The sequence below is a fragment of the Acinonyx jubatus genome, chromosome C1 (genome assembly GCF_027475565.1).
Source record: "Acinonyx jubatus isolate Ajub_Pintada_27869175 chromosome C1, VMU_Ajub_asm_v1.0, whole genome shotgun sequence".
Taxonomy (NCBI): domain Eukaryota; kingdom Metazoa; phylum Chordata; class Mammalia; order Carnivora; family Felidae; genus Acinonyx; species Acinonyx jubatus.
Genome location: NC_069381.1, coordinates 91,869,930 through 91,887,096, shown reverse-complemented (window position 1 = coordinate 91,887,096; position 17,167 = coordinate 91,869,930). Strand labels below are relative to the sequence as shown.

At 53.4% G+C, this 17,167-nt stretch overlaps 2 protein-coding genes across 4 annotated transcripts; one reads left to right on the top strand and one right to left on the bottom strand.

Moving 5' to 3' along the window:
* Positions 1-1,169: 1,169 nt before the first annotated feature.
* AMIGO1 (adhesion molecule with Ig like domain 1) lies at positions 1,170-6,747 on the top strand. 2 transcript variants are annotated; one of them, XM_015075347.3, is made up of 2 exons: positions 1,170-1,491; positions 1,952-6,747. In XM_015075347.3, exon 2 carries the CDS (start codon positions 2,017-2,019, stop codon positions 3,496-3,498), a length of 1,482 nt encoding a protein of 493 aa, XP_014930833.1. In that variant the 5' UTR covers positions 1,170-1,491; positions 1,952-2,016; the 3' UTR covers positions 3,499-6,747. The 2 variants fall into 2 exon arrangements, with proteins under 2 accessions (XP_014930833.1, XP_014930825.1); XM_015075339.3 differs by having other exon boundaries at positions 1,170-1,557.
* A 3,510-nt stretch (positions 6,748-10,257) lies between these two features.
* On the bottom strand, positions 10,258-17,142 carry LOC106977766 (probable transmembrane reductase CYB561D1). Of its 2 annotated transcripts, XM_015075328.3 has the most exons (3): positions 15,712-17,142; positions 15,139-15,176; positions 10,258-14,550 (listed from the first exon to the last, which is right to left on the bottom strand). In XM_015075328.3, the coding sequence occupies exons 1-3, from the start codon at positions 15,857-15,859 to the stop codon at positions 14,047-14,049; spliced, it is 690 nt and encodes a 229-aa protein (XP_014930814.2). In that variant the 5' UTR covers positions 15,860-17,142; the 3' UTR covers positions 10,258-14,046. The 2 variants fall into 2 exon arrangements, with proteins under 2 accessions (XP_014930814.2, XP_026914210.1); XM_027058409.2 differs by lacking the exon at positions 15,139-15,176 and having other exon boundaries at positions 15,845-17,142.
* Between the last annotated feature and the right edge of the window lie 25 nt (positions 17,143-17,167).

Here is a 17,167-nt window from a genome sequence, read left to right as displayed (position 1 = left end):
TTAAAACTCTTAGCAGGCTAATGTATTGAGACATTAATTTCAGTCTCGTTCCTGCTGTTGTAAGAAACTAGAAAGAATAAAAAGGTAATTTCTCCCTCAGGGTCTACCATCCCAAGAAACAGCTATAGTCTTGAGTTATAAAAGGTTTAAGCTCTTCTGACATCTCCCTCACTCCACGCCCAACCCCCAACACCAAACACTGGTTAACAGCTTCTTGGTGTTTCAGGGACCATCCTAAAGAAGACCCCCCCCCCCCTCCTCACTGTCCCCACTCCCCCTCCCGGTTTTATCTTGAGGATTAGGTCACAGAGAAACGATGTTGGAATTGCTCCGTAAGAGGAGGGGAAAGAGCTGGTACTGGTTCAGGAAGAGGGCAAGTGGCCAGGCCTGAGGGATGAACGACTTCCCCCCAGGCGGGGAAAGGTTTTGGAGGTTCCAAAAGTGGAAACCTATTCCTGGCTTGTATGAAATCTGTGTGTGTGTGTGTGTGTGTGTGTGTGTGTGTGTGTGTGCGCGCGCGCGCGCGCCCCTCAGGGGTGCAGTAGGGATCGCTTCATGGGTAGCCTGGGAAAGTGGGATCCCGGGGCCTGGACATACACCAAAGACCACCACTCCTTTACCTCCCTGGCTTGCAGGCTGTGGAAATGTATCCTTCAGTGGTTACCCCAAGAGTCATGGAATAATAGCAGCAAGACTGAAACAAACACAAAAACAAGGCTCTTCCCCCCAAAGCTTCCCCCCCCCCAAATAGTGAGACTTCACAGCCCTAGAGAGAGAAGTGGGGAACCTCAGAACGTGACTAATGAATTTCCCGCCAACACTGACAGGCGGGCGCTGAGCCAGATTTCTTTAATTTGTAGGATGAAAAGACATGTGACGCTTCCTGCCCCGGAGTCAGTTGCCGCGGATTCATTCCAGCTAGACCTAGTTTCCCTGGGAGAGATTTCGGTAGGTAGAAGCTTGGGGGCTGTGCAGAGAATGAAAGAAGGTGGAGGAAGTCAGAGAGGGGCTAGGGGCCAGAGTCCCTTCCTGACAGTTTCCGTCCTCAGGTCCCCGCCCGGACCCCCTTCCGAGAAAGAACGACCTGGCGCGCGGCCGCCTGTCCAGCTCCGACACAAACACACGCACGTGCGCCCCGCCCCCGCCGCGCGCACGCGCCCCGAGGCTCCGGCGACGGGCGCGCGCGCGGTGCTCGCTGCCCCCACGCTGCTCCCTCGGCTCGGATCGCGGCGTCTCCAGGTCCCCGCACCGCTCCACGCGGGACCCGCGGATCCGGAGGCGGCGGCCGTGGTCGGTGGGCTCTGGCGGGCACGGCGGTCGAGGCGGCGGCGCGGCGGAGCGGAGCCCGGCGAGTCCCCGGGAGGCGATGTGGCCGGGCGCGGGCGCCTGCGTAAGGCGAGCGCCGCGACAGGCCGGCCGGTGAGGCGCCGGGGGAGGCCGCGACGGAGCTCCCGGACCCGCCATGGGCTGAGACACGTCCTTGCCGAGCAGGTGCAGTGACCAGCGGTCCCGGGGGGAGCCCGCCCCCACAGGCCCCGGGAACCCTCAGCCCTGTCGGTAGGCGCCCTACCCAACCGGTGCCCTATTGACCTTCCCTCGGCTCCTCCCCAGAGGCCCCGCTGACCCTGCTGTCAAACCCGCTGCAACCCCTGTGAAACCAACAGCTCCTAACAATCCCGGGCATACTCCCCATCCTACACTCCTGTGACCCCAGCCCGGTAGGCCCGTGTGCTCACCTCCTCCTCTGCCCAGTATTTTGAGCCCACTGCCTGCACAGCGCTTGGGAACTACCCAGCATCTCTTTCTCTCTTCTAGCCCAGCGTTGGGGTGGAGGGGAAGGGGGGGAGGGAGGAGGAAGGGTCCTTCCCTTCAGAGGCTCTAGTGACCACAAACCCAGGCTGTCTCTCTGAAGCCTGTAGTCAAAGTGAGCCTTCCTTCCTTATCCCACCAGAACATGCCCGGGTGACTCCCTCCCAGATCTTGCTGGTGGCCTTCCTCGCCCTTCCCAGTGACACTATGCAACCCCAGCGTGACCCGCGAGGCCTCTGGCTCCTGCTGCTGTCCTTGATCCTGCTCCTCTTTGAGGTGGCCAGGGCCGCCCGTCCTGTGGTTAGCTGCCCTGCTGCCTGCCTGTGCGCCAGCAACATCCTCAGTTGCTCCAAGCAGCAGCTGCCCAACGTGCCCCACTCCTTACCCAGCTACACCGCACTGTTAGACCTCAGCCACAACAACCTGAGCCGCCTGCGGGCGGAGTGGACGCCCACACGCCTGATCCACCTGCAGTCCCTGCTGCTGAGCCACAACCACCTGAACTTCATCTCCTCTGAGGCCTTTTCCCCAGTGCCCAACCTGCGCTACCTGGACCTCTCCTCCAACCAGCTCCGTACACTGGACGAGTTCCTGTTCAGTGAACTACAAGCGCTGGAGGTGCTGCTGCTCTACAATAACCATATTATGGCAGTGGACCGCTGCGCCTTCGACGACATGACCCAGCTGCAGAAACTCTACTTGAGCCAGAACCAGATTTCCCGCTTCCCTCTGGAGCTGGTTAAGGAAGGAGCCAAGCTACCCAAACTAACACTCCTGGATCTCTCCTCCAACAAGCTGAAGAACTTGCCATTGCCCGACCTGCAGAAGCTGCCGGCATGGGTCAAGAACGGGCTGTACCTGCACAACAACCCCCTGCACTGTGACTGTGAGCTCTACCAGCTCTTTTCGCACTGGCAGTACCGGCAGCTGAGCTCCGTGATGGACTTTCAGGAGGACCTGTACTGTATGAGCTCCAAAAAGCTGCACAATGTCTTCAACCTGAGTTTCCTCAACTGCAGCGAGTACAAGGAGCGTGCCTGGGAAGCCCACTTGGGTGACACCTTGACCATCAAGTGTGACACCAAGCAGCAGGGCATGACCAAGGTGTGGGTGACGCCAAGCAACGAACGGGTGCTAGATGAGGTGGCCAACAGCACAGTGACCGTGTCCAAGGACGGCAGTCTTCATTTCCAGCAGGTGCAGGTTGAGGATGGGGGTGTGTACACCTGCTACGCCATGGGGGAGGCTTTCAACGAGACACTGTCTGTGGAGTTGAAAGTGTATAATTTCACCTTGCACGGACACCACGACACCCTCAACACAGCCTATACCACCCTAGTGGGCTGTATCCTCAGTGTGGTCCTGGTCCTCATATACCTGTACCTAACCCCTTGCCGATGCTGGTGCCGGGGTGTCGAGAAACCATCCAGCCATCAAGGAGACAGCCTCAGCTCTTCCATGCTTAGTACCACACCCAATCACGATCCTATGGCCGGTGGGGACAAGGATGATGGTTTTGACCGGCGGGTGGCTTTCCTGGAGCCTGCTGGCCCCGGGCAGGGTCAAAATGGCAAGCTGAAGCCAGGCAACACCCTGCCAGTGCCCGAGGCAACAGGCAAGGGCCAGCGGAGGATGTCGGATCCAGAATCGGTCAGCTCGGTCTTCTCTGATACACCCATTGTGGTGTGAGGATGGGTTGGTGGGGAGATTCTGCCCCAGGAGAGGTAATGCACCCCTGAAGGATATGAGGGGATGGAAGAGAGGGCTGGCTGCCCAAGGGAGTGGGTTCCCCCTGACCGTGAGGGAATTGGTCACGGGTACAATAGCTGGCATAGACCTCAACCAGGGTGTGGCTGCCACGATTTTCAAATATGGATATGTCAAATCCTTAGGCAAGTGCTACACCCTTACCCAAAGCCCTGGGAATTCTCAGTGCGGTGGAGGAAGAGGAGCATGTCTGAGTTGGGTGGGAATGAGGTAGGGGCGGGGGGAAGAGCAGATTCCCGAAACTTTTTTGAGGTCATCCCTAGCTCCTTAAAAGAGAATCATTTGGGGGAAGAATTTTTTTTCTATCGCTGCCCACCCACACCTGCGGTGTTGTGTGTGCTGGGGGTTGGGGGGGATCTTCCATAGGAGCCACACTGGGGAAGAGCTGTAGTATCTTCTTTGGCCAGGAAGTCACACTTCACAGCTGGGGAAATTGGAAACCTTTGGGAAAGTGAGTCAGGAAAATGCTGAGGCCTCAATCAGTAATGCTCCCCAAAGCTATTGTGAGGTTTCCCACTAATGCCTCTCTTTCCCGATGAGTCCTGGATGGACGGATCTTTGCAGGAGCCTGGCCTGTTGCCTGTCAGATATGGCAACAATGTGAGAGGTGGTATCTGTCCCTTGTCCCGGAACCAGTGGCACAGAGGGATACAGCATGAACGGAGGGGGTCTGCGTCACAGCATATGTGCCATCACAAAACTTGTAGATGGGGGATAAGCTCCAGATTTGCTAATTCCCCGGTTGGTAAACCCCTGATTATCATTTGGTTCCCAGCACCTGTGTGTCAGACCAGGGTGGGGGCTGCCGGAGGCAGAGCTTTCATGGGTGCCTGCCACAGACGTGGGATATGGGGCTGCCTCACACTAGGCAGAGGAAGGTAAATCAGCCTCTATCATGTAGCATCCAGCTGGACGTACCTGATTTCATGTTTGCCATCTCTTCTCTCAGGCTTCTTAGCAAGTTCAGATGGGATTGAGTTTTCCCTAATACGCTGCTCTGCACTGGGAGGAATCCTGGAAAGTCTGGCCCCAGCTGGGCTAGACTGTGCTTGGGCATGGAGGGAACCAGTTATGTATTTTCTCTGTGTTGACAAAGCAGCCTCTCTTAGATCTCACCCTGCTGCAGAGCCAAAGCACGGGATTTCATTATCCGAGGGGTTGGAATTCTGCCCCAGAATGGCAAGGCGGAGTGCAGCTTAGAGTTCTGCCCCTCTCCACAAGGTTCTAGGCAACCGTGTAACAGACAGTGGCACTGAACTCTCAGAAGGAAAGTTCTGCCACCTCCATCCCTCTCAGCCAGAGGTCTGTGCAGTTGTGGTGGTCAGGCCAGAGGAACTTAAGAACAGGCCCAATATTCCATTCCATCCAAGGCTGCAGAATACTTTGGGTCTGGAGATGACCGCGCCCCTTGACTATACTGCAGGCCCTGGGAGATGGGTGTTCTGAGCTTTGGCAAGGGGACCAGCAGGGCACAGGTGAAAATGTCCTCTGATGTTGGTCTTTTTCAGTGTCTTCCCTTCTCCCAACCAAGTCCCCTGTCCATTGGAAGTCCTCCAGATCTTCTAGCTTTCTGACCTGCTTTTTAGGTTCCAAGAGGTGTCATCGACCTGTGGGTGAGGGCTGCTTGTTAGGAGGGCCTGACTCCTGCTGCCTGTTGGGATTGGGAAAGGGGACCGGAACGCAACATCTTCCCCTTGTCTGTGCCTGGGATGTCAAGACTGCTGTCCGTCCTTTAATTAGTAACCTCGTTTGTTGGGAGAGGTGCAGCCTTTCCCTCAAGTACTTGCATGCTCCTAGGTATGCACGCTTATAGGTACGCATGTACACCAGCACCTTGACTTCCACCAGGACAGTGATTCTTCAGTTTCCACTAACGTCCCCTGTCAGAGTGGGTTCCGCCTATGCTCACAGCTTCATGCACACAGCTTTTGTATCCCATAGGAGAGACAGTGACTGCGCCAGGATCCCCAAATACCAACTCTTGTACTTTTAATTTCTGAACTCCCTGAAGCTTTACCCACATCTCCCTGGCACCAAAAAACTTCTCTGCAAAGGCTGGGGTTAAGAGAACCACAGGTCAGGGCACCTGGGGAGAAGGGCCCATGAGGAGCTAGCTGGGTCTTCAGACCCCTCCGAAACCTTCCTTGGATGAAAGTCCATGTATGTGAGAAATAAATGTATAACTAGGTCAATGACAGACCCAGAAGGAAACTGGCAGGGGAGCAAGCAGCTAGAAGTTGTTCTCCCTGTGTTAACTGCCCCGGAAAGACAGGCACATGAAGGAAAACTTGTCTGGTTATGTTCGAGAGACTTCTGGGGATTTTATTAATGGAGCTGTAGGAACCAGGCATCCCTCCTCTGACTTATTAGGGAACCTGGGAAAATTTCATCTCCATGCTGCAATTTCCCGCTAGGCACCACCTAGGGCTCTGAAAATCTTTAAAAGTCAAATGAAATTGGCCTTCTAGAGCATTCTGAGTTCCTGAGGACTAAGAGGGCCATTCTCTTCATAAGTCCTACCCAGTTTAGGGACCAGGAAAAGGCCCCTCGTAAGGCCCTGTATCCCTACTCTATCCACTAGGTAGGCCCCTCATTTGAAAGACTGGTAGATGTGCCTAGCTGCCCCACCAAGAGATTGAACCGATTAGCCTCTTCCCATGGTTTCAGTTGATAGAACCCAAAGGCAGCTTTCTACTTGGGGGATTAGGTATTCAGTATGTATGAGCTCACTAGAACCTTGTGTAGGAAACTGCCAGGTCTGGTTATAAGAAAAGGCTGAGAAATCACTTCCTCCCTTCCCCCCACCCTGCACCCATAAACGAGACATGTCTCCCAGGAAGCAGCTGTCCCTGGAGACAGAATATGACAGGGCTCTACAATCTATGTGATTATTTGTGATCTTTTTTCTTTGCTTGTATTTATGGGGCTCCTAGGAAGGGGCCAGGAGAGAGTACACTCAGCTGGGGACAGTAAAGCCGACTGATACCAATTTTCTGTGTGTTCTTTCCTCTGTACTTCCTTGTAGCCCTGCTGGCAAAGCAAGCAGGCCTCCCAGTCCAGGATCCTATCCCTCCCACTTATGTACAATCCAGGCTGGCAGACCTTGGAGCCTCTGGGCTCTGACACTAGACTATGATCATTAAACCTGGCTTGAGTCTCTGTTCTGGCATAGTCTGTGACTGCTTTATTTATCTTTTCAGCCTGTGGGTGGGGCTTTCTCTACCTCAGAAGTATGTGGCCTAAGTAAGGAGAGGTATTTAAATGCTATTATAAAGGCAAGGGTTGAATCCACATCCAGGCATGAAAATAGACCAGGGTCAACAAACTCCTTCTGTAAAGAGCCAGATAGTAAATACGTTAGGCTTTGCAGGCCATACACTCTCTGTTACAACTACTTAGTTGGGCCATTGTGATAGGAAGGCAGCCATAGACAGTACATAAACTAATGACTGTGGCTCTGTTCTAGTAAAAATTTATTTACAGACATTGAAATTTGAATTTCACATAATTTTAACATGGCTTTTGAGTTTTTTCAGCCATTTAAAAATGTTAAAACTCTTATTAGCTCACAGACCATACAAAACCCAGCAGTGGCCTGATTTTGGCCAGCAGACCATAGTTTCCCAACCTGATAGGATTCTCAAAAGAAATGCCACTGACCAGCAGGAGAGAGTTTAGAAATTCCTTTACCTGAGACTACAGCCTATAGATAATGAAGTCTTCCTAGATCCCTGGGGAGGAGGGCTGCCTCCCCACAGAGTTTTCTTAAAAGTCTGGATGAAGCCTACTAACCGTGCTATGGAAAACACTTGGACTAGATTAGAAGAATTGGTGGAAAGCAGCTCAGTTTCAGTATTTTGATTATTACCTGTATTTTTGCATGCTGTAAATGGTAACTAAGTTCGGCTAAAAGTATATTGATCGAATGGGCAAGTTAATATTCACAGATAGTTTAGCGTGTCCTGGGCATTGCATACAACAGAGAAATGCAACCCCCAGGTTCTTGGTACAGACACAATCTATCAGGATTCTACTGGACTGGATTCTACTAAACTCTGAACAGGCAAATTCTTTGGGTACTCTCTGGGTACTTCTGGAAGGGGATTGTCGGGGTAGATTCCAAAAGGGGAGAGGAGATGGTATAAAGAAGAAAGAAAGGAATTTGAATCATTACCTAATTTCCTACATTGATAAAATCTTGGCCAGAGGGCAGCCCTCTGCTGTCTGGAAAGTTGTCTTGTTTTCTTCATGAGGAACAACCAAAGTGGTGAAGAGATGGAGACACCTCACTCCAGCTACATCAGACAAATCAGCGCTGGCAGTCAGCGCAATGGCAGATGTTGATGCCAGAGTGCCCCCACAGTCTACATTTAAATAGCATTTTTTCATCTTTTCAAAGCAGCTTTTGCTGTGGCTGAGGTTGGCCAAGAAGGGGACGCTGGTAAAGAGAACAGGTCTGGGAAGACTGCTGGGAGTTCTCCCCTCTGTCATGGCCTGTGCCAAGCCCTGTCTCTGAGCCTGCAAAGTTGTGGTGCTCCCTTCTCCTACCTCCCAAGGCCATGGTTGCACCTCAGCCCCACACCCCCCATCCCCAAACCACAAGAAGTTCCCTAAGATTCTGGCCAAGATGTGCAATTTTGTCTACCATGTCTTGTAGCACTCAGCTCCTCTTAGGTGGCATTTCGGCGGAGTGGTGGAGGCTAACAGGACAGTTGCCTTGTGCAACAGAAGTAGAAAGTTCAGTTGCGTTGGCCAGCCTACTCTCCTTTCCATTTGACCTCTCACCTCCTTCCCTTCTGCAGTTGTAGTTCTTGTAGCACTTACCGTGTCTCCCAGGAAGCCACCGTGAAGCTCCTTTCCTCATCCACAATGTAGAAAAGGCTCAGGCCTATGCAGTAGGAAGGTTGGCTTTTCTGGTCTGGCTACAGTGAGCCTGTGCCAGATGCGTCCTTTCCTGGGGCTTGAGAGAGGAAGGCTAATGCAGCTGCTTCATCAAGCCCCTTCATCAGGCTTATACGCTGTCAGGTAGGAAATACCAAGTGGCAAAGATACTTAGATCTGCCCTGAGGCCTTCTAGTCTGTGTCAGTGTGGTTACTGTCCCACACATAGAGGGCGTGGAACCACAGTCTGAGAACCATTTTTCTGTGAGCCAGGACACAGAGCCTTGCAGGGAGCCTTCCAGGCACCCTACAGCACTGGCATGCATAAGGTGAGAGTCATTGGCCCCTAAGTTAGGGGTGTGTATATGCACGTGTGTGTGTGTGTGTGTGTGTGTGTGTGTGTACACGCAAGTAGGCACACGGGGAGGGAGGGGGAAGCACTGTAGCTGGACAGAAGTAGGTGCTGCTTTTCCCTCACCTCCCACTGCTCCTTCACTTGGCCAGTTTGCTTTGGGTGGGGTCTAGCTAGAAAGGCCCAGCTCAGTCCTGAGCCCGGTGAGATAACTCACAACCTGCTTTAAAGAGAGGGGTGCTGGGGGCCCCTCATGTATACTCAGTGAGACAAAAAGCTGAATCCTCTGGTACCACAGAATGGCCTGAAGTAGCTATTTAATCTGCTTTTAGCAGAGGTTAAAAAAAAATCATCTGGGAAATTCTGACAATAGCGGGTAGATTAAAAACTGGAACTCTTATTCCCTACACATTGGTGACTAGCCAAGCCTTCTGGGTGGATATCTAGGGGGAAGGCTTCTTACTGGATGTAATTTGGGTCTGCTTTAAGCTTAGCCCACTGCTGGGGACTGTCTATTTCAAAACACCCACCAGGGCAGTTCTGGGGCCCTGTCCTCCTGTATGTCACCTATATCTGCTCTGTGCCCGTGCTGGTAAGAACTGCTCAGGCTATGCCCACAACGCCTGACTAGTGTCTCACTGCTGGATCCCAGGATAGAAAAAAAACAATTGAGATAAAAAACTGAATACTGGAGCCTCTGCACTGCTGTTGTTCCTGCCTCTCTCTGTGCACTCCCAGCAGACTGCTGGCAGTTCTCAAATGGAATGGAAAGTATCCTTCCCCTAATTTGACATTTAAATAGAACTGCCGTCATGGGGTATGTGTGTGTGTGTGTGTGTGTGTGTTTTAATTCCAATAAAGTCCTTTGAGGAGGGGACTGTGATCCTACTCCAAGAGCCTGTAACGAGGAAAGAGAAAAAACTGCGAACAAGCTAGGGGCCGCGTGTCAGCTCTACATCTCCAGTGCCGGGCATGAGGGCCTGAGGCGGGCCTTGCTCAGCCTGGGGCTACAGGGGAAACCAGAGAGTCAGGGTGGCGGTGTTGTGTCCGTTACTATTGCTCCTGCCTCCCTGGCTTGCCTGCTCCACTTTTCCCTCAGAAGCGCAGAATTAGGTAGGAGAGATTCAGACACACCAGCTCCAGGAACTTCAGGTTGGATGAGGGAACAACTGCACTGATTTCCGGATTTACACCAGCCCCATGCCTTGAAACCAGCAGCACTTAGGGCTGGCTTTGCCGGGCTTGGTGGCTTTCCTGACAGGAGTGGATGAGAGCTGACCTTTCATCTAGAAGGAAGAAATGTGTGTGTGCTCTCGGGATGGCTGACGACACAAGCTGCCAGGGACTTGGGTCCTCTAAGCATCTTAGCTGTAACTGTTTATCGCCTCCCTATAAAAGAAGCATCAAACCCAGAGCCAGGCTGAATGAAAGAGTCAAGGACAAGAACATACTATCACCTGTTTACATTTAATACTTTGGACTTTCCAATGCCTGTTAACATGCATTTTCTCATCAAACCCTCACAACATCCCTGTGAGGTAGGTCAAACAGTAAGTGATTTGCCCACAGCCACACCAGTGTTAGGAGCTGAGCAAATGTAGACTGCAGCCCTCCTGGTTCCCAGGTCAATGTGCTTTTTACTGCATGATACACAGGCTCTTAGGTCAACCGGATACAGGAAGAGTGGAGCACTACCCCAGAAGCCTCCCTGCTCCCTAAGGTTGCAAAGGACCACCAGAAATGCTGAGATTGGGGCATCAGGACCAGGGGTGTCCTCTGGAAGTTAAGACAGATAACAGAAGGAAGGACAGGAGTACTGGAGGTTCAGGGTCAATGACGGCCACTGCCACTCTCAGCAGAGCCTACGCTGTGTTCCCATCTTGATCTTTGTCAGGTGAAAAGGCCTTAGTAATATACCCAGAGGAAGCTCAAGGCCCACTCCCAAAGGAAAGCAGCCTCAAGCCATGGTTAGGAAGTGAGACTCTGACCACCCCCTCCCCATTCCATTACACTCTAGCTGCCCAGAAGGAGGGGGAAGGTGAGGGCTGACTCAGCCTGCAAGTGCCTAGAGCCCTGGAGCTGAAAGGCCCCAGCACTGTGCAGCTAATGATTATTGTTAACTCTGAACAGGCCTTGGCACAGCAGCCAGCTGGCTCAGGGAAGATGCCTAGATCTCCCACAGTGAGGTTTGAAAAACAAGACCCAGAGCAGCCATGCACGGGGGTGGAAGGGTGGAGACAATGAGAAAGAAGGGACAGGCCGGTGTCAGGGACTGGGATGGGCAGTCTGCCCTGTGAGATGCTAGGGAGAGGAGAAACAGGCTGGCAAGGGGCGGCGGCCTACCTTTGATGCAGCTGAACAGCCAAGAAGGTGAGGCTGGAAGAATTAATTCCCCAAGACACAGGGCTCCTGCCATTCAACACCAACCCCAGCTCTGGTGGGGCTCAAGGGGAGTGGTTACGGGAAAGATGGGGGCTGGGGGAGGGGTCTGAACCCAGACTGGTAATCCTGTTACCATTTGGATTTGGTTACAAAAAACATCTACATTTCTAATGTCCTCAAGGTTGAGTTTAAAATATCATATTTGGAATCAAGTCTTAGTGAGCCTGATATGCAAATTTGTGCAAATGACATGCTTTTTTTTTTTTTTTTTTTTTTAATTTGAGCACCCTGGCTTTTTTTTAAAAAAAGACAGTACAGGCTGACTACTAGCAGCTTTCCCTAGCCAGGGAACAAGGGCAAAAGGGTAGACATTCGCTTCTTCCCCCAAGGCCTCTGCCTCATTGCTGAGGAGCCCAGCTAATATCCCAGATGGGGAGATAAAGAGAGGTGGGGGTAACAGAGGGTGTAGGGAGGAGGAAACACACAAGCAGGAGGCATATGTAGCAGGCAGCTACCTCTTCCCAGCTGGAGGAAGAGTGCCCTGGCACTGAGGTCTAATGGTTGTCCAGCTGCTGGCCCAGGATGTGAGGGCAGGTGGTGATGGGATTCAGAGAAGGGGGGCGGAAGTCCCCCCCACAACCTGGCCAACCGGGAAGAAGGGCTCCTCCTGGTGACCTACTCCCTATACTGCAGTCAGGCTAAGCAGAAGACCACCTGTGCCCTCCTCTCGGCCCTGTGCCCTTGCCCTCCAGGCCTCCTGGTCAGATAGGTGACAGCTGGCGCCCCTTCCTCCTGCAGAATATAAATGACTTCCCCCTTCCTCCAAGGGCTGGGAATAGACATCAGCTGGCACAGCCCACGCAAACTGCCGGCTGTCAGCCCGCCTGCCCGCCCGCCCACCAGCCCCCGCACCACCTGGGAGGAGGCAACACCTCAGGCAGGCTCAGGCTTTATGGCGCTGCCTGCTTGGCTCGCAGAAGCTGGTGAACCTCACCGGCCCTGTCACCCTGCTGTAGACAGGATGGGACTCCCAGCACTGGCTGTGACAGGGGGAGAGGAGATGGAGTCCCTGATCCAAGTGACACTAGGGAAGAATGCCCCAGGAACCATCTTCTCCAAGTTTAGACCACATTGGGTAGTTTGAGAGAGAAGAGCAGACAATGAGACAGGTATAATCACCCTCTGAACAGCAGAGACCCCCTTTAGATACTCTGGGTCTGGAGAGCTCCTGGAGATGCCATCTGACCCAATGAGATCCACTCAGAGGACGCTTGTGCCCTCGCAGTCCCAATTCCTGGACTGTTAAATCATACCAACCTCCTTGCTTCCGAGCCACCCAGACAGGAAGCTCTTACATCTTAGGAAGACCTGGGACATCTAAATTATTGCCATCTAGGAACGCCTGCCCTGCTCCTGGGACCTGGAGCTCCAGCCCCTATACCCAGACCTCCCAGAGTATCCCCTGAGCTGTCTTTACTTGCCTCAACATCAGCTTTTCTGGCTTAGCCATCTTCAGTCCTTGTCATGATCTATGGAGGTCCCATCTCTGCGACCAAGCCAGATCACAGTTAACCAGTCCGGCATCCAGCCCTCACCACTGAGAATGGTCTGGGGAACTAGCTTCAGTTTGGAACAAGGAGGGGTCTCTGCAGGGAAGAGGACCCGGCCCTTTTTTTGCCAACTGGCAACAAACTCAGCCCCCTCCTAGACCAAAGAGCTGGCAAGAGACCGCAACTGAGAAAAGCTTAGCTGAGAAAGGGACCAGGGAGACTTTGTTTTCCCTAGATCAGAAAAGCCCTACCCCTCTTCCTTAGCTCTTAGTTTGTTCTAAAAGTTTCAGAATACCTACATAAAGCTATGTGCTAAGGCAAGAATGTGAGCCCTAGGAAGGGCTGAACATGAGAAGCTCAGGACTACTTTGCCACTGAGAACACATGTCGGGGAAGGTGCAAACCCATGACATGCAGCCCTCAAGCCCAGATTCTGAGGTGGGCTGAAGGAAGTTCTTAACTGAGCTAAGACGCCCAGCCAGGAGCCATAGGCTTGGTTAGGCCAATGCCCTTCTGCTCCTTCAAAAGCTTTAAAGTGACTTTAGTGCCTTTACTGTCTTGGAGTTCAAAAGAGCCTCACATGGGACCCTTCTTTCCACAGTGCCTGACCTTCTGTGCCCTAGTCCAGGAGCCAAATTGGCACAGATTCCTGGAAGGCCACAAAGACAGACCTGTCCCTTCAGAGGGATAAGAGAATAACAAATGTATGAATCACATCCTGAGTCTGCTTAGTGGTCCAGCCACCGTTCCAGAGCAGGGAGAGTGTTCTGTGACATCAACCTGACAGACACTGAATATTGGAAGATTGTTTAGAAACTCACCCATGACACAGATGTGGAAACTGAGGTCCTGAGGCATGTGACTTGCCTAAGGTTGCACATTAGAACCTACAGGAACCATAACCCATGGGCTCTCTCCACACTGCTGTCTCCAACAGACCCAAAGAGCCACTGTGCTCATTCATAAGTTACCGTAACCCAACTCTCCATCAGGAGCACAGGCAAGAAATGACTGCCAACACCATCACCGCCGCCGCCCAACACTTCTGTGTCCCATCAAGAGTGGAGGCTTCAGGACCAAGGCCTCCCCCCCCCCCCCCATCACCTTCCACTTGCACCCAGTATATTTCCCCATTTGGGCCCCCTGAATCGTCGTCAGCAATAGCAGTTTGGGTTTCTGTGGCCCCTGGCCCAGCTAAGAAGTACAAAAATCCTACCACTTCTGAAGTGGATCCCTTGAAGGTCACCAGAGGAAACATTTAAGTCCAAGGCAAGTGTCCCACCTACATTCAAAGTTCAGAGGAACTTACATTTCCATCTTCTTCTTTGGCAAGTAGGAGCTGGAGATCTGGTGCATGATCACCAGGGCCGGATAGAGGGGCAGTGCCAGGCACAGGTACCAGGCTGCACCTTTGATCTGGGCCTGGAACCACACTGAGTGCATGCCTAGGAACACCGTTCCTGTAGCCATCAGGTAGACCACCAGTCCACAAGTCAGATGGTAGAGCTTGAGGCGAGCCACCCTTGAGACTCTGGCTGCTCGAGGACAGAGGAGGCAGAGCCCACATAGTGCCTGACCACTAGTGGCCAGCAGGGTCAGAGCGCCTACCCAGCTGTGCCAGGACACCAGGTGGGGCAGCTCACTGCGGGTCCTGCTGGAGATGATGAAGCCCAGGCCCAGGGCTGCACAGAGGATGGCTAGGGTCTGCCCTGCCCAGTGGAGTCGGATCCGAGCCTTTCGGGAGCAGAAGAAGAACGGGGAGTGCTCAGGCGAGAAGAGCAGGATGGCCTCAGCCATGCAGAGGCAGAACTGTGAACACAGGAGAGGGCCCGTGAGCCTCAGGCCAGCTTGGAGGCCTAAGAAGAAAGGGGTGCTCTCATACATCCAAACAGGGAGTACAAAGGGTGGAGGCCAAAGAACTCCCACCAGGACCTCCTGCATCACAGGTCAGGATTTCTGGGCACAATGGAGAATCAACACTCGAGTGGAAGTTTTATCACTGAGGCTGACATCCATGCCCTACCTCCTCCTCCTCCTCCACAGGCAATGATTCCCACTTCTTGACCAATATTAAGCAAATCTTTAGCAAGTTCCTGAACTTTGAGGGGGTAGGGGTGGTGGGGGTGTGATTGGACAACACCCCTTCTACTTCCTCCTTTCAGACCATAGGGGAGAAAGATACATCTTCCATACTCTCCCAACCCCCTTCAACCACTTGATACTAACTACAGCCCGGCCCTCCATGTCTCCCAATCATAGGTTGCAGGGAAAGATGGGGCCCTTGCTCTTTCCCCCACCTCTCTGAGCCTCAGAAAGGCTGCACGCCTTCGGAAGGCTGGATGCTTCCCTACGGGCATATTCTAACGAATCAGCTGCAGAAAAGAAGCCCAAACTCACCGCCAAGGCCATGAATACAGGGTGCCAGGAGAAAAGACCTAAGAATCAAAGAGAACAGACTGACGGCTGGGCACCATTGTTTCTGCCCCTGTGGCTGGCTGGAGCCCAAAAAATCTGGCTATAGGGGAAAGGTCAGTGTACTATCCCCAGCTCCAATCACGAATCAGGAGCTCCGTGCAAAGTGGAGCAGTCAAGGGGCCTTACGATGACCAACTAAGGGGACAAATATACATCAATTTGGCCTGTGTTCCCCATTCGGCACCTCGCAGCTGTCAGCCCAGTCCTAGAATGGACCTTGGTCTTCTTTGCTTGTATTCTCCATGAGGGTCTCTGCTTCTGATGAGCTGAGGTCAGTTCAGTGTCTGCCTCTCCACCCCAGCACCCAGAGTCGGATCCTTCCAGGACCCACCTCCCGGGGACCCGCCCCACCACGCCCTTACTACCCTTCCACAGTACGCCTCCCCCCACCACTGCGGGGGTCCCCACGCCAGTTCTCCGAGCGCTCCAGGCGCCGCTCCTCCAGCATCCCGGCTCCGCCCCCTTTCCTGGCCCCGCCCCGCCTTGCACACTCACTGGTTCCCGGCCGGGACAGCACAGTCAGAAAGATGGTGAAGCCCAAAGCCACCAGGTGCGCCAAGATCCCACTGCCTCTCCGCAGCCAGCGGGTCAGTCTCGGCTCCCTCGCTGGAGCGGGAACCAGACCTACCTCCAGGGGCTGCATGGCCGGGCCGGCGCACACTCACAGCTGCTAGAGCGCGTCTTCCGGGTTTGCGATCGCGGAGGCGGCCGCGACGGCGGGAGAGGCCCCTCCCCGGGCCGCCGCCGGCAGTACGGCGGACTCGCCCACAGCGCCCTCTGTGGGCTGGGGGGAAAGCGCGTCGGCCCTAGGGAGCCCTGGGGGCAGAAGGGGACCCGACAGCAGGCGACCAGCCTGGTTTCTTCGGTCAACCTCATTTGCACCTTTCTGTCCACAAGGACTTACGCCTCAAGTAGCCTGTGGAAATTACACGTATGGTAACTGATTCCACCCAAACCCCAATCACAAACTTCGTACACTGAACCAAGAGCGTGAGACCAGTGGTTTGAACAGTCTTCTAGAAACACTGGATTTCTCCACCTGCCTACACCCTCCTGCCATCCCTCCTTCTGGCTTGTTAAGGGAATAAGAGTCTTTTCCGCCTAAAAGCAAAGAGACCGAAAGGACAAGGCCAAAAAATAGTGCCCTGTGCCTGGTGATTTCAGGTTTGAGGACCAAAGGAGGGACATGCACTAGTCTCCAGTGAGATAAAGGGAAGAACTAGGGCACATGCAGCCCTTCCCACCTCCACACCATCTGTTCAGTCCTGGGGAGCCAGGTGATCCTGAGGGACCAGGTCCTCCCACATTCCTGCTGCCTTCCACACCAGAAGTTCTGTAAGTGATCATACCCTTCCCCTTCTTGCCTCCAAAAAGGTGTGGTTCACCTTAAGGAGGCCTACCTGGGAGAGACCCTATCCCTTCCTGAAGGGCAAACCCACAGGCTACGGACAGAGAGACCACAACAGGCTGTCCCGCAGAAATCACGGACATCCTTAGAGCAGTTACCAACTCAATTCGAGCTCCCCGAGTGGTTGAGAAAATAAGGCTGCTAGTGAGAGGCGGGAAGGGCAGGAACAGCTGAAGAGACTGAGGCAATAATTCAGAGATGGGATGGAGGCCCAGGACTGGATGGAGGCTGAAAGACTGGAGAAGGGCCCTAGCTGACTCCCGCAGAGGTTCAGGGCAAAGACCTGAGAGTAGAGCCAGAGGTGTGGCTCCCCACCCCGTCAAGTTTCCCTTGATGACTGGAGTCATCTCTGGGGTAAAGACTCTGGCTAGCCTTGCTCACTCAGAGCGACATGCCTCATCATCTTATCTGAAGAGAAGACTGCCCCCATGACACAAACCCCAGCCATTTCCACATTGTTTAAAAGGACAAAAATATAAGAGCTCAGAGACATCTGCAGGCAAGAGATGGGAGCTGGAGTCTGGCTGCCCATCATCTTGGCCT

Bases quoted from the DNA above. Each gene is read 5' to 3' on its own strand.
- AMIGO1 (XM_015075347.3), top strand. From the start codon at position 2,017: ATGCAACCCCAGCGTGACCCGCGAGGCCTCTGGCTCCTGCTGCTGTCC.
- LOC106977766 (XM_015075328.3), bottom strand. From the start codon at position 15,859: ATGCAGCCCCTGGAGGTAGGTCTGGTTCCCGCTCCAGCGAGGGAGCCG. The intron at 15,177-15,711 runs GTGAGTGTGCAA...TTTGATTCTTAG, and splicing joins GCTGTCCCGGCCGGGAACCA to GTCTTTTCTCCTGGCACCCT. The intron at 14,551-15,138 runs GTGAGTTTGGGC...CTGTGTTCACAG, and splicing joins CTGTATTCATGGCCTTGGCG to TTCTGCCTCTGCATGGCTGA.